Genomic DNA, 12,158 nt, shown 5'->3' with positions numbered 1-12,158 from the left:
CTTTGAAGGAGATGCTGCATCATATCCAGGGCTGGTAGCAAAAAGTGGTGCCGAACAAAGTTGTTTTAGTGACCAGATTTCAGAAATAAGTGACTAAATAGTGACTTCCGATTCTCGAAAAAGTGACTTAAAAATCAAAACGCAATAAGTTTCATTTCAGTTCTACTACACTGTTTTACGATAAAGAAGAGAATATCCAATATGATCTACTGAAGACAGTAGGTTTAGTTGAGTACCAAATTTGGACATTTTTATTGTACTTCCAAAATTTCAAGATATTTCCAACAATTTTTTCATACAGAAAAGTTAGCCTTTACGCCAAAAGTCCTTTTCAAAATTTTAGAAAGAGATCACCGTTTATGTCTTTTATATCACCAAAGTATTTAATTTTGAAATATAAATTTTAAAAAGAATTTGGCATATTTGAAAAAATATTTGTTTGTCGTTTTACATTTCTATTCAAACTCCCATGAATGACATCTTTAAAACCGCTAATCTTAAATTCAATATAAACTGTGTAGATCCCAACATTTTTCCATTACTTCAAGTCTAAAAGAATTTAAGGTGAAACAGTTTGAAATCAACTTCTATTATTGCACTAAAACTTCAAAGGCACAAATCTCGCAAATAAATATCCAACAAGAGCGCATTTTTACTTTGCTTTGTGAAAGCTTAAAATAAGAAGATCAGAAACGTTTGCCAACTATTTATCCAGTTTAGTGCCTTTGAAAACGTGAGTAGGGACACAAAGCGGCTATTGTGGCGGTCATCTTTGGATTCCGATATGCTTCACCTTAAAATTTATTCTAGAAAAAAATGTTAACGTATAGATGAAGTTGGATCAAATATAATATTCACAAGAGGATACTTTCTATGTAAAATTTGGCCATCAATCAATATTTCAAATTAAATCAAGCCTGAGTGAAATTGAAATTTTCCATAAGCAACTTTGATGGGAGGTACATTTGGCCGAATAGTTATTTAGCATAAAGACGATAGATTAAGGCCGTTCATCTGAGTTATGCTTTTAAAGTAGTTATTAGTACTAAGCTTCTAATATGTTCATCAAAATTACTAGGACACTTTCATGATTCACTTGGTTTTGGGTGTTATAGTCGATCAAATTGTCATAAACTATGTAATTGAAAATACTTCCATCGCGCTTTTTCTTGTCAAATATAAACTCCGTGGCTTTCTAATACCTCTTGCCGAAGTGAATCAAAAGTGCCCCACATTTCTTTGAAGAAAGCATGTGAGATTTCATGAGCGAATCAATGTAAACGATAAATTCTCTGAAGCATTTCTGTATTATGTACTAATCCATGGATATATGTTTTGGAAGCATTCTCAAAAAGCTTTGAAAAAGATTCTTTCAAAATGTATTCCCAGAAACAATTGATAATATACATTCCTAAAAGATGCTAAAATACATACATAAGAAAAAAGGAACTACCTATACTCTACCTAAGGTCTATCCGGCCATTTTTGGTTTGCAAATAAAGTTGGTCCTAAGAAGTATGAAATGTTTTTATTTATTATCAAATAGAACATTAAATAATTATCATTGCAAACGGGTATCGCTGTAGAAAATTTCTCAAAGTACCTAATCGGTGAGAAATTTCTTTAACGATTCCTTAACAGCAGCGAATCAGGCTTTAGTGTTAAATTCCTGTATTATAGATTTTGTAAAATTTTAAAGAGTTAATGCGTATCATACTAGGATGGTTTGGTTAATACAACGAGTTTCGAAGACAAAGAGAATAATTAGGATGCATATTGTAAAACAAAGTGTTCAACAATAGATGACAAACATCTTAAAACACACCAAGGAATACTAAACTTTTAATCCTTAAGTTTTACAACAATGAACTTACATCATACTAATAATAACTTAGATACTATTACAAAATGAATGAAACTCTTTGAAAAATTGTCTTTTTCCACAAGAAAACCATGAATCAAAATTTTAATTCTGACATGAAGTTAAATTAAAACTCAGCCTTAATTGAAAGAAGGTCGATTTGTAATTTTCTCTCGAAAATTTAGCTCAAAATAGTTGAAAAAAGTGACTTTAGTTGAAATGGCTTCAAAAAAGAGACTTTAAAGTGACTGGCTTAAAAAAAGTGACTAAGTCACTAAAAAGTGACTCACTACCAGCCTTGAATCGAGCAATTCGAATCAGAAGATGGATTCCACACTCTGGAGGGAAGCTACAACTACACGGATTCGCCGACGCTTCTGAAGCTGCATACGCTGCTGTCGTCTACGTGCGTACCGTGGACCAAGAAAGAAGAATCGAGACGAACCTTGTGGTTGCCAAGATTAGGGTGGCTCTAATTATACGAATATCGCTGCCACGTTTGGAGCTAATGGCGCCCGAGCTATTCATCGAGTTGATGGTCAAAGTACTGGAGTCGTTCTCACACCTGAAAGTGAAAATATTTGCTTGGACCGATTCTGAAATCGTTCTGGAATCTGAATGGGACAACTCGTTTCGATGCTTATTTTAATAGGCATTTCCGATAGATATATATATACAAATTTATAATTTCCAACTGCTTCAGACCCTTCTTTAGTAATTTGACGATTCAAATAGAAGGCTTGACTTTTCAATTATTGATTTTCATAAGCTGTCCGGAATTCGAATCAAAGTGTCCGGAATATGGGGCAAAAATGAGGAAACGTCCGGAATAAGAATCATGAGAAATCCACACATTTCCATTTATTTAAATATTTGCATGTTGCGAAATTAAAATCTTCACCCACCATTTGAAAGCTAAGTGTTTTGAAGGCCCGATAACGCTAGGGAATAATACAGTATGTTTTATTTCATATGCCTTTTGATGAGTTACAGTTCACTGTGGCCTCAAGTGTCCGTAATATGAATCAAAACGGTAACAATAATTAAGAATTGCGCCATTATCGCGTTGCTTCAATCACAAATGGATCTAAATTCATTAATCTACGAAAAAATAGGCGATCACGATGTTCCACCCTAACACACACACCCCCGCAAACCTTACCTGCCCACACAACATGCCCGGCGGCATGTTCTGATTATTCGCGTCGCCACTGGCCGCCGCCAGCTGGCCAGCCTGTTCTCGTTTCTCCTGTTCTAGCAGATCTTCCAGCAGCAGTCTCTGCTCCTGTAACAATGGGAATGCATTTTTTCGCATTAAGGTGGTCATGGTAAAAGAAGGCTGGCTTCTATAAACTGCGTTAAGAATAATTGCAAAACATTCAACCACACAACAAAGCTACTAAGAAAACAAATGGAACTGAGTAGAGTAATATACATTCTAAAGTCACACGTGTTGCGAGAATGCGTTCTAGTGCAAAAGTTTTTTGCAGTCTGGATATAAGTGCAAAGTTCTATCATGGGTATAGCTGCTACATGCTGGACAACGAAAATAAACCTGAGCAACACACATGTTACAATTGAGGTACATCAACTGATACATGACCAAATCTGGTCATATAACAGTTTATATGTCTCAAATATAACATGTGTGCTAAATGGGAAAATGAAACGCAACGAACTAATTGTTTGCGAAGTTTAGGGGTCTATTTTGTAATTCGAGCGAATTCACGTGACTCGTCTGAAGTCATTGTCGATCAAAGCAAGCATGCATATTTCAGATGTCACCCATCGACTCCCATAGTAATCCAGTCACATAGAGTGACAACCCTCGATAAACTCGAGTGACAGAGCCAAGTCGAGCGAAATGTTTGGTCGACAGTGACTCCAGTCGAGTCGTTTTTGATCGACTCGACTTATAAAATAGGGCCCTTAATCACGAAGCCTTAGCTAATCTGATGATGAGATAGCTAATTCGGTGATGAGATAGCCATACGCTAGTAGTGAAATGTCCCAACTAGTGTTCCAAAAGCAACAGAACTTTGTGCCATTTTGCCTTCCTAAAGTTTTTAGAAGTCATTGTCGAACACTGATGATTGAATGCTAGGCACTAGTAGGTTGCTATAAAAACGGAGACAGTGACGAACATTCGAAAAGAAAGTCAGGAAATGCAAAAGCGGTACTTAGCAACAGCTGAATAAATCTGTCTGTTTTAGTATTCTGTTATAAAGATTGATATTTCTGGATATTCTTTTTCCGAACAGAAAATCAATTTGCTAAAATAAGCTGACGATTACATAGTTATCAAACTACAAAATGAATAGTAAACGAATATTATATTTCGCAGAAAGGGGAAGATACTGGTTTTTACAAAACTATTCGTAAATCTATCTAACTAACGTAAGTAAGTACAAAGTAAGTAGTACAAATATGAGCTCAATATCTTTCAAAAAACTCCATTGCTGAAGTGAATCAAAAGTGTCAAGAATATGATCCAGCTCCCTAATTCCTTTCACGGGAAGAATTTATGATTGGCTATTTGGAAAAAAGTATAAAGCTATTTGAAAAAAAAAAACAACTTTGGATATTGCACTGATAATTCCATTCTTGAAGGTAAAACTAGTTCTAGTGTATATTCTCGTGAAATAAGGCTGAATCAATTAGGCAGTGTACCGTTTTCAGGCGGGAATATCTTAAATGTAGATTGCATAATGGCTAAAGTAATAATATGTTTCCGTTCAAATAGTCAAGCTGCTATCAAATATTTTGGTTCGACCAACTCAAGGTCGAGGCTAGTTATTGCATGTCGAACTCAAATTGAGGAACTAAATTCAGTCAACTCCATAATCTTTACATGGGTACCTGGCCATTCTCCCTAATCTTATAAACAAAAGGCCTATCACAGAAGGCCTTATCACAAAGGCCGAACCAGCATAGGCCGAATCATATAAGACCGAATAACACAAGGTTGAATAACACAAGGACGAATCACAAAAGGCCGGATGAGCGAAATAGAAAAAAAAAGTTTCTTTTATAGAAAATGGCAAGGACTCATTTTTAGGTTACACATCCAAAAACATTTAGTAAATATTTCAGCTGGATGAAAATCGTCCAAAATATTGTAGGAAAATGTGCTGAATGTTTGTGGTTTTTAATAAAAATGATTTTAAAAAGTTAGTTTTATATGGTTTCAGCATTCTATGATTCGGCCTTCTGTAATTCGGTCTTTTGTGGTAGACCTCTTACAATTGACGAGAAATGTGTCTCTGAAGCCTGCCTTCTGATACTTGATACATGATAATAAAAAATGTCGTATTCCAGGCCAGCTAAGGTCCTTATTCTGTAATTTAGGAAAAGTTGCCAGAAATTGAAAATAATATTTAATGATAATTATTAGTTTAACTGTTATGTATAACCACCACATACAAGAACTGTAATGTGCAACCATTGAAACTTTCTTAAAATTTGTAAAATTTTAGATAAAATGCGCGGAATTAGGCAATGTGCTAAATTAGGGCACGTTAAGGCAAAAGAAACAGTTAAAGTTTCCCTTCCTATTTCGATCAATGGTTATCTCCAAATAAATACACATATTTTTTCTACAAATTTTTCTATGATTCAGTGTAATTGTGTCGCTATTTTTTTTTTTTTAATTTACTGCTTTTTGAAGAGATATGGAAAAATACATGGGCATGATGGCCTTAAACCTTGACGTTTTTACAAGGTCTTTATAGTAGCCATCGTTACACATCAGCTACAAAGAAATCAGCAAAGCTTAAAACGTGAGTGTCACTAGGAACTAAAACAACTACACTAGTCAAAAAGATTACGTCAGAGCTAGATGCTGGTAGTGCGATTGGACTTCATTACTGTCTATGTTTTTTTTGGCTCCGTGAGTAGTTGCTTGCTCAGAACAGATTTTTGACATGGCTCACCTTTAGCAGTAACGACCGTCTGGCGGAAGACGACGGGCCCAACGCGGCACTCGAATAATAATTTCTTTGCCCAAAGTTGCCATTATGGGATCCTGCCAGATGGTGGTGGCGATCCATCGATGGCAACGGGCCACTCACTGGGGACTGATGACCGTATGGCTGTTCCAACGCTCCAAGCGAGGAGAAACCCATTGGAGGAAGAGAAGGGAGTGGTTGAGGTGTTGGTGGTGGCAAGGGTAATAGTGACGGTGGTGGTTGTGATAAAGGCATGGTTTGCAATTGCGTTTGTGACTGAGATGGTGGCGGCGGCTGCGGCAGCGGTGAAGGCGTTTATTAAGATTGTTTCGTTTTGCGCGACAATTATTGTCATTGTTTTAGACGATTGGTTGAAAACGAACAATGGCCAAACACACATTAAACATTCGGTGGTAAAATAATTACGAAGAGTATTAAATTTATCATTTCCATCATTAATATTGTATGTACAAACATGCATAAAAAGATAAGAAGAAAAAGGTTAAAATGAAATAAAATACATTTTAGTGACGAATTGCTCAAAAATTGTCTCACTGGTAAGAAAAACCGCAATTTCACTGTATTTGTGAATTGATTATGTATCGAAATAAAATTTTACTAACACACCAATCATTCAAAAAACATGTAAACGGACTTGCAAGTAGCAAATCAAAATCGTTGAAAGCTCGTTCATAACAATTACTAACCTGATTCACAGCAGCGGTGTTCGGCATACCACCAGACTGGTTTCCCGGATAAGGTGGCGGTGGTTCCGGATAGGGCGGTGGAGGTGGTTGTCCTGGGACACTAACCGGAACGGCACCCGGTTGTTGTTGTTGCTGTTGTTGAGTAGGTTGCTGAAGCTGCTGGTGAAGAACCGACTGGCCAATCGGAGCTTGTCCTGGTTGGTTCGGATTCGTAACGGTTTGTATGATTCGGTTTCCTTGGATCTGTTGAACAATTCTGGTTTGTTGTTGACCCTGGATAAGATTCTGCTGAACCATTCCTGGCGGGTGACCAAGCTTCAACTGCTGAATACGCGATTGATTCAATAGTCTGCGGGAAGAGCGTGTTAGAATGGATCCAGACCATGGGATATAAACTACTTCTACTTACCCGGACCGAACGCTAACAGAGACAGTGTTGTTGACCGTAACTACTCCAACGGCACCCTCCTTGGATACGAGTTGCGTTCCAACAGCCATTGGTTTTCCCATTGCCGCTGCCTGCTGAACCTGTTGGACAAAATCCAGATAATTCGTGATTCGTCATCATTAATGTGAAATTCGTAACTTACCTGCTGCTGCATTTGTTGTTGTATTTGCTGGAGATGTGCTGGAGTAAGCATGTTTGGCCGTATGGTTTTCATCTGGCCAGCGAGTAGTTGCTGTTGCAGTTGTTGCGGTTGAGTTTGGGATTGAGGTCCCATTGGTTGTCCACCGCTGATCAACTGCTGAAGTTGGGTTGGCTGCTGTTGCTGTCCAACACCTTGAGGCTGATGTTGTTGAAGAGGCAGTTGTTGCTGCATTGTTTGCATTTGTTGAGATTGCATCATTTGTTGCTGACTTTGTATCGTTACTCCTGATGGTAGTTGGTGTTGTGTAACAACTGTTGACGATGTAGCCATCACTGTAGTCTGCATCATGGCTGTAGAACGCGGAATTTTGGATTCATCGACTTTCTCATCGGTATCCATTGTTTCCGACTTGTTTGGATCTCCGGTTGGTTTTGACTTGTCATCCGATTTTTCCCCTTCTGGTTCATCCAATTCTAAACTGTCCAGCAAATTGGATTTTTCGCCATCCGTCGTGTCCAACTCCGGATCGGCATATTCTAAGATATTGAAATCCGCTCCCATCTCTGCCGTCAAGGAATCAAGCAGTTCGTCGTCATCGTCGCCCAGTCCACCGAGTATATCGCCAACACCCTCCACTTCGCCCATTCCTGTATTATCCTCCTGCTCAAGTTTTTCCAATTCCGCCGACACGCTATCAGGAATTTCGGAAGCTCCTTCTCCGCTATTCGACGGCTGAGCCTGTGAAGTTCCTTGCGTAACAGCTGTCGGATTACCTGAAGCAGCACTCGTTGCGGGGGCATGTGCGTCACCTTCACCGGCCAGACGCTGAGCAAGTAAGGCAATGTTCTGCTGATCTGTTTGAGAAGTTAATCCACCAGACATTTGACCAATTTGTGGTTGCCCTAAAGATTGAACGTGTCCTCCTGAATGCAATTGACCAACAAACGATCCATCCGGACGGTTCGGTAGCTGCATCCGTTGTCGCATCATTTGTTGCTGTATTGGTTGTGTAATCAACATTTGACCCCCAGAAGCTGTACGGATAATCTGCTGTCTAATGACAGGACCATTGGGTCCTTGCACCATATTCGGACTTTGTGGTCTGATTCCACCTGCAGGAACTGGCATTCTTGGCCGAGTCATCATGTTCGGTGGCAAAGGTTGCCGGAACGTACCATTATCCATGGGTGCTTGCTGCAATTGTTGGTTAGGCATTTGTTGCAGCTGTGGTTGTTGCTGTTGTGGCTGCTGTTGAGGTTGTTGTAGTTGTCCAGAAGATTGCGATTCATCCATATATTGTGGTTGCATCGGTTGTGGCGATTGTAAGGTCGGTTGTTGAGACTGTACCATAACTTGGCCTAAGCCAGTGGTGGGCAGTTGCTGTCTTTGTAGCAAATCTCGCAACTGCCGATTTCCTTCTTGCACAGGTTGATTGAATCCATCCTGACGTGGCGAAGTGAATGGAGAGTTTTGAACCGGGCTGAACATTTCGCCGGGTCTTGCGTAAACCGTTTGTCGACCTTGATTTCCAGGAAATTGGGGCCTCGGCGTTCCGGGAGCCTGTGCGTATGGAGTATCAAGATTGATTCTCATAGCAGTTTGAGGATTGGGCATTGGCTGTCCGGAGTAGGCCGGACTGCGATTGGGTGTCTGGATTGGACTTTGATGTCCAACCGAGCGCGGTGTTTGTGGCGAATGATGCACATAACTGTCCGGTACGCCTTCCGACGGTGGTCTGGCAAATGGATCCAATCCGCCCTGACTGGCGGGAGACTCCGGTAACATATCGAGCGGAGACTGCGGCGGTTGAGATTGAGGTGAGAAGGGACTCTGATTGGGTCGTTGCTGCCCTGGGAGCCCGGGACGCTGTTGCTGAATTGGAACAGACATGGGCCGATTGGCCATTCCGGGATGCTGGAAGTTGGGCACCGGACTAGACGGTGGATTCTGACCAACCGGGGCCATTCGGTTTTTGTTGACCGGTGAGACGAATTGATTGCGAGATGTTGGCGATGGGCTTGCAATCGGGCCCATACCGGAGGTACCTTCAGTGGAAACCTGCAGCTGCATGGTAGCATCTGGGGAAGAAACATTGATTTAGACAATTTTGTTAAACTTAACAGCACTACGCTTGAAAAACTGCTTAGAAAACTTTCTTTTCATCGGTCTCTGTCGAGTCGATGAAATTTTAAATTTTCAATTTATTACTCAAAAACGGCATGAGTTATAGAAATGTTGAAGAACTATTTTTAGAATTGCAATCTTAAAAAAAAGGATCAGTGAATGACTATTGTCGACTATTGTCGCTATTCGCTTGTATGAGCTAGAATCTACTTGAAATCGTGTTGGTTTACTCAAATTTGTGTATCCGAACAAACGATGAACGTGATATGAAATGTAAAATTTCAAACCATAACACAGAATGAACTAGCTATCGAAATGAATTTAAGTGGGGTACGTGATTTTCACGTAGGAGTGATGATCATCAACAGTAAATATAACTGAAGTCTCATTTCATCTTCACCAACGGTAAGATGATGTTTACCGTTGTCAGGTAAATTGAAGAAAAGTTCATTTTATAGGGATCTACGTGAATTTTCAAGTAACCTTGACGTGTCGGTTTTTTTGAGTGTACAAAAGGCTTTTCAATCCAAACAAGAAATCGATGCACTGTGTTTTATTTTGTCGATTTCGTACGATTTTTGAATAGCGCCCGAACCGTTGGTTTTAGCGATATACAGTTAACTCTCCCTTACTCGATATTCTGTATCTCGATATCGAGTTAGAGAACCATAGTAAAAGTTGGTTTTCATGGCTAACTCGATGGTCCCTTAGATCACAGTTGCACTGGTTTTGTGTTCTCTAACTCGATACCTCCCTAATTCGATGGTCCCTTCAATATCGAGTAAGGGGGAGTTAACTGTAGTTTGTTCGGAGAAGTTTCTTGGTATATTGTAGGGCATCATTTCGTCCTCTTAATGCTAAATTAGATAACTCGAAATTTTGATTTTCAGTGTTCAATTTGTCGAAACATAAATCCTTATTAAATCTGCCAGATAATCACAGATCATAAGCGTGTGATTGAAAGTAAACAAGTCAAATAATACTTTTCAATCATGTTCCGTGTTTAACCATAACCTTGTGAAACGGTCAAACTTTCAAGGTTGAATAGTTCGAAATTTGGAGTTATCTAGTTGTAGCATCAAGGGGACAGTTCGATGCAAAAAGTTATGTGATCAATCCACCACTATTTTTTCATAACTTTTAGATAGAAATATAGTGTATTAGGCAAATTTATAGAAGTTGCAATTTTGAAACAACTTTGTCGAAGACATGATTTTTCTATCTCTTATACATTTTAAGATACATGCCGTTGTATGTGAATGACCCCTAAAAATCATATTTTTTTTCTAAATTTTTAACATTTTTTTTGTGTTTTCTACAAAGTTGTTTATCACATGGGGGTTTTCATTCATGAATGTTTTACACTGTCATTACACTACCTTTTGAAATAACAAAGTTATTCAAACATTTCTCTGTTGTTGAAATAATAAAGTTATTCAAACATTGTTTATGTCTTCTACAAATTGGTTTAAGATCTTAAAATCATCTTAATCATCACAACTCTCTATCTCTTAAAGTAAAGAAGTTTTCGGTCGATTTCGGTTTCATAATACGTATTTGATTGATAGTAAAACGCATGAAAAGACTCTTAACGACAAACGTTTCTATCAACTGCCGGAAGGGAAGATACGATTCTTTCATAATATTTAAGGGATAGGTATCTGCGCCATTTTGCGCCGGAAAAAAGTATTGAGACCTAAGCTACCCATTGAAAAAAGACAGTGTAATGAAATGTTCAGGAAAACACGGGTTTTTATGTCACAAACAACTTTGTAGAAAACAGTTAAAAATTTTGGATAAAAAATATGATGTTTAGGGGTCACAACGGCATATATCTCAAAAAGTATAAGAGATAGAAAAATCCCATCGAGAGTAGTAAAAACGAACTGCTGTTAAAAATCTCATTACAATAGACAACGCACTATCCAAAGCTTAGTTTTACATACAAAATCTCATAAGATTTTCGTATTAGCAAAAAAATCATATTTCATCAATATATGAACACCGCTAGCGCATGACGGCTCACCATAGTAGCATGTCCGAAAGAACTTGAAACTATTGAGAACCAGAGCTACAGGTCCAAAGCCCTGATAAAGGTGGATGGTTGTGATGGCTATGACCGTGGTCATCATGTAAAGAACAAGCGGACGATGCTGTATCGTGTCAGCATCGAGGAGGCAGCCCCTCTAGCACGATGTAGGTAGCGCAACCCTGGTTAGGTGGCCTATCGAAGACTCTTCACCAACCAAGAAAGCCAAAGTAGAGCAAACGGATTGATTTTACGGCAACAGACCCGGCAACGAGTACAGCTTTCCCGGGAAGCTCACAAGACTAATAAGAGCAACGATGGACGGTGTGCAGAATAGCGTGAAGATTTCGGGCGAACATTCCAGTTCGTTCGAATCCCGCCGGGGACTTCGACAGGGTGATGGACTTTCGTGCCTGCTGTTCAACATCGCGCTAGAAGGTGTCATGCGGAGAGCCGGGTTCAATAACCGAGGTACGATTTTCACAAGATCCAGCCAATTTGTTTGCTTCGCGGATGATATGGATGTTGTCGGCAGAACATTTGGAACGGTGACAGACCTCTACACCCGCCTGAAACGTGAAGCAACAAAAGTCGGCCTGGTGGTGAATGCGTCAAAAACAAAGTACATGCTGATAGGCGGAACCGAGCGCGACAGAGCCCGCCTGGGAAGCAGTGTTACGATAGACGGGGATACTTTTGAGGTGGTTGATGAGTTCGTCTACCTCGGATCCTTGTTAACGGCTGATAACAACGTTAGTCGTGAAATACGGAGACGCATCATCAGTGGAAGTCGCGCCTACTATGGGCTCCAGAAGAAGCTGCGGTCGAGAAAGATTCACCCCCGCACCAAATGTACCATGTACAAAACGCTTATAAGACCGGTGGTCCTCTATGGACATG

General features: G+C 39.5%; 1 protein-coding gene across 6 annotated transcripts in view; it reads right to left on the bottom strand.

Moving 5' to 3' along the window:
* The window catches only part of LOC5566444 (histone-lysine N-methyltransferase 2D), a 106,631-nt gene that overhangs the window by 34,428 nt on the left and 60,045 nt on the right, over positions 1-12,158 (bottom strand). For 4 of the 6 annotated variants that reach the window (XM_021852560.1, XM_021852564.1, XM_021852563.1 and 1 more), the window contains 5 exons: positions 7,106-9,183; positions 6,925-7,043; positions 6,516-6,864; positions 5,794-6,102; positions 3,024-3,146 (listed from right to left, as the gene is read on the bottom strand). In XM_021852560.1, coding sequence (XP_021708252.1) covers positions 3,024-3,146; positions 5,794-6,102; positions 6,516-6,864; positions 6,925-7,043; positions 7,106-9,183 — 2,978 coding nt within the window. The remainder of the gene's footprint in view (positions 1-3,023; positions 3,147-5,793; positions 6,103-6,515; positions 6,865-6,924; positions 7,044-7,105; positions 9,184-12,158) is intronic. The other 2 variants (XM_021852565.1, XM_021852566.1) reach the window with 2 other exon arrangements.

Source organism: Aedes aegypti, chromosome 3 (genome assembly GCF_002204515.2).
Source record: "Aedes aegypti strain LVP_AGWG chromosome 3, AaegL5.0 Primary Assembly, whole genome shotgun sequence".
NCBI lineage: Eukaryota > Metazoa > Arthropoda > Insecta > Diptera > Culicidae > Aedes > Aedes aegypti.
This window is presented reverse-complemented; position numbering and strand designations above follow the sequence as displayed.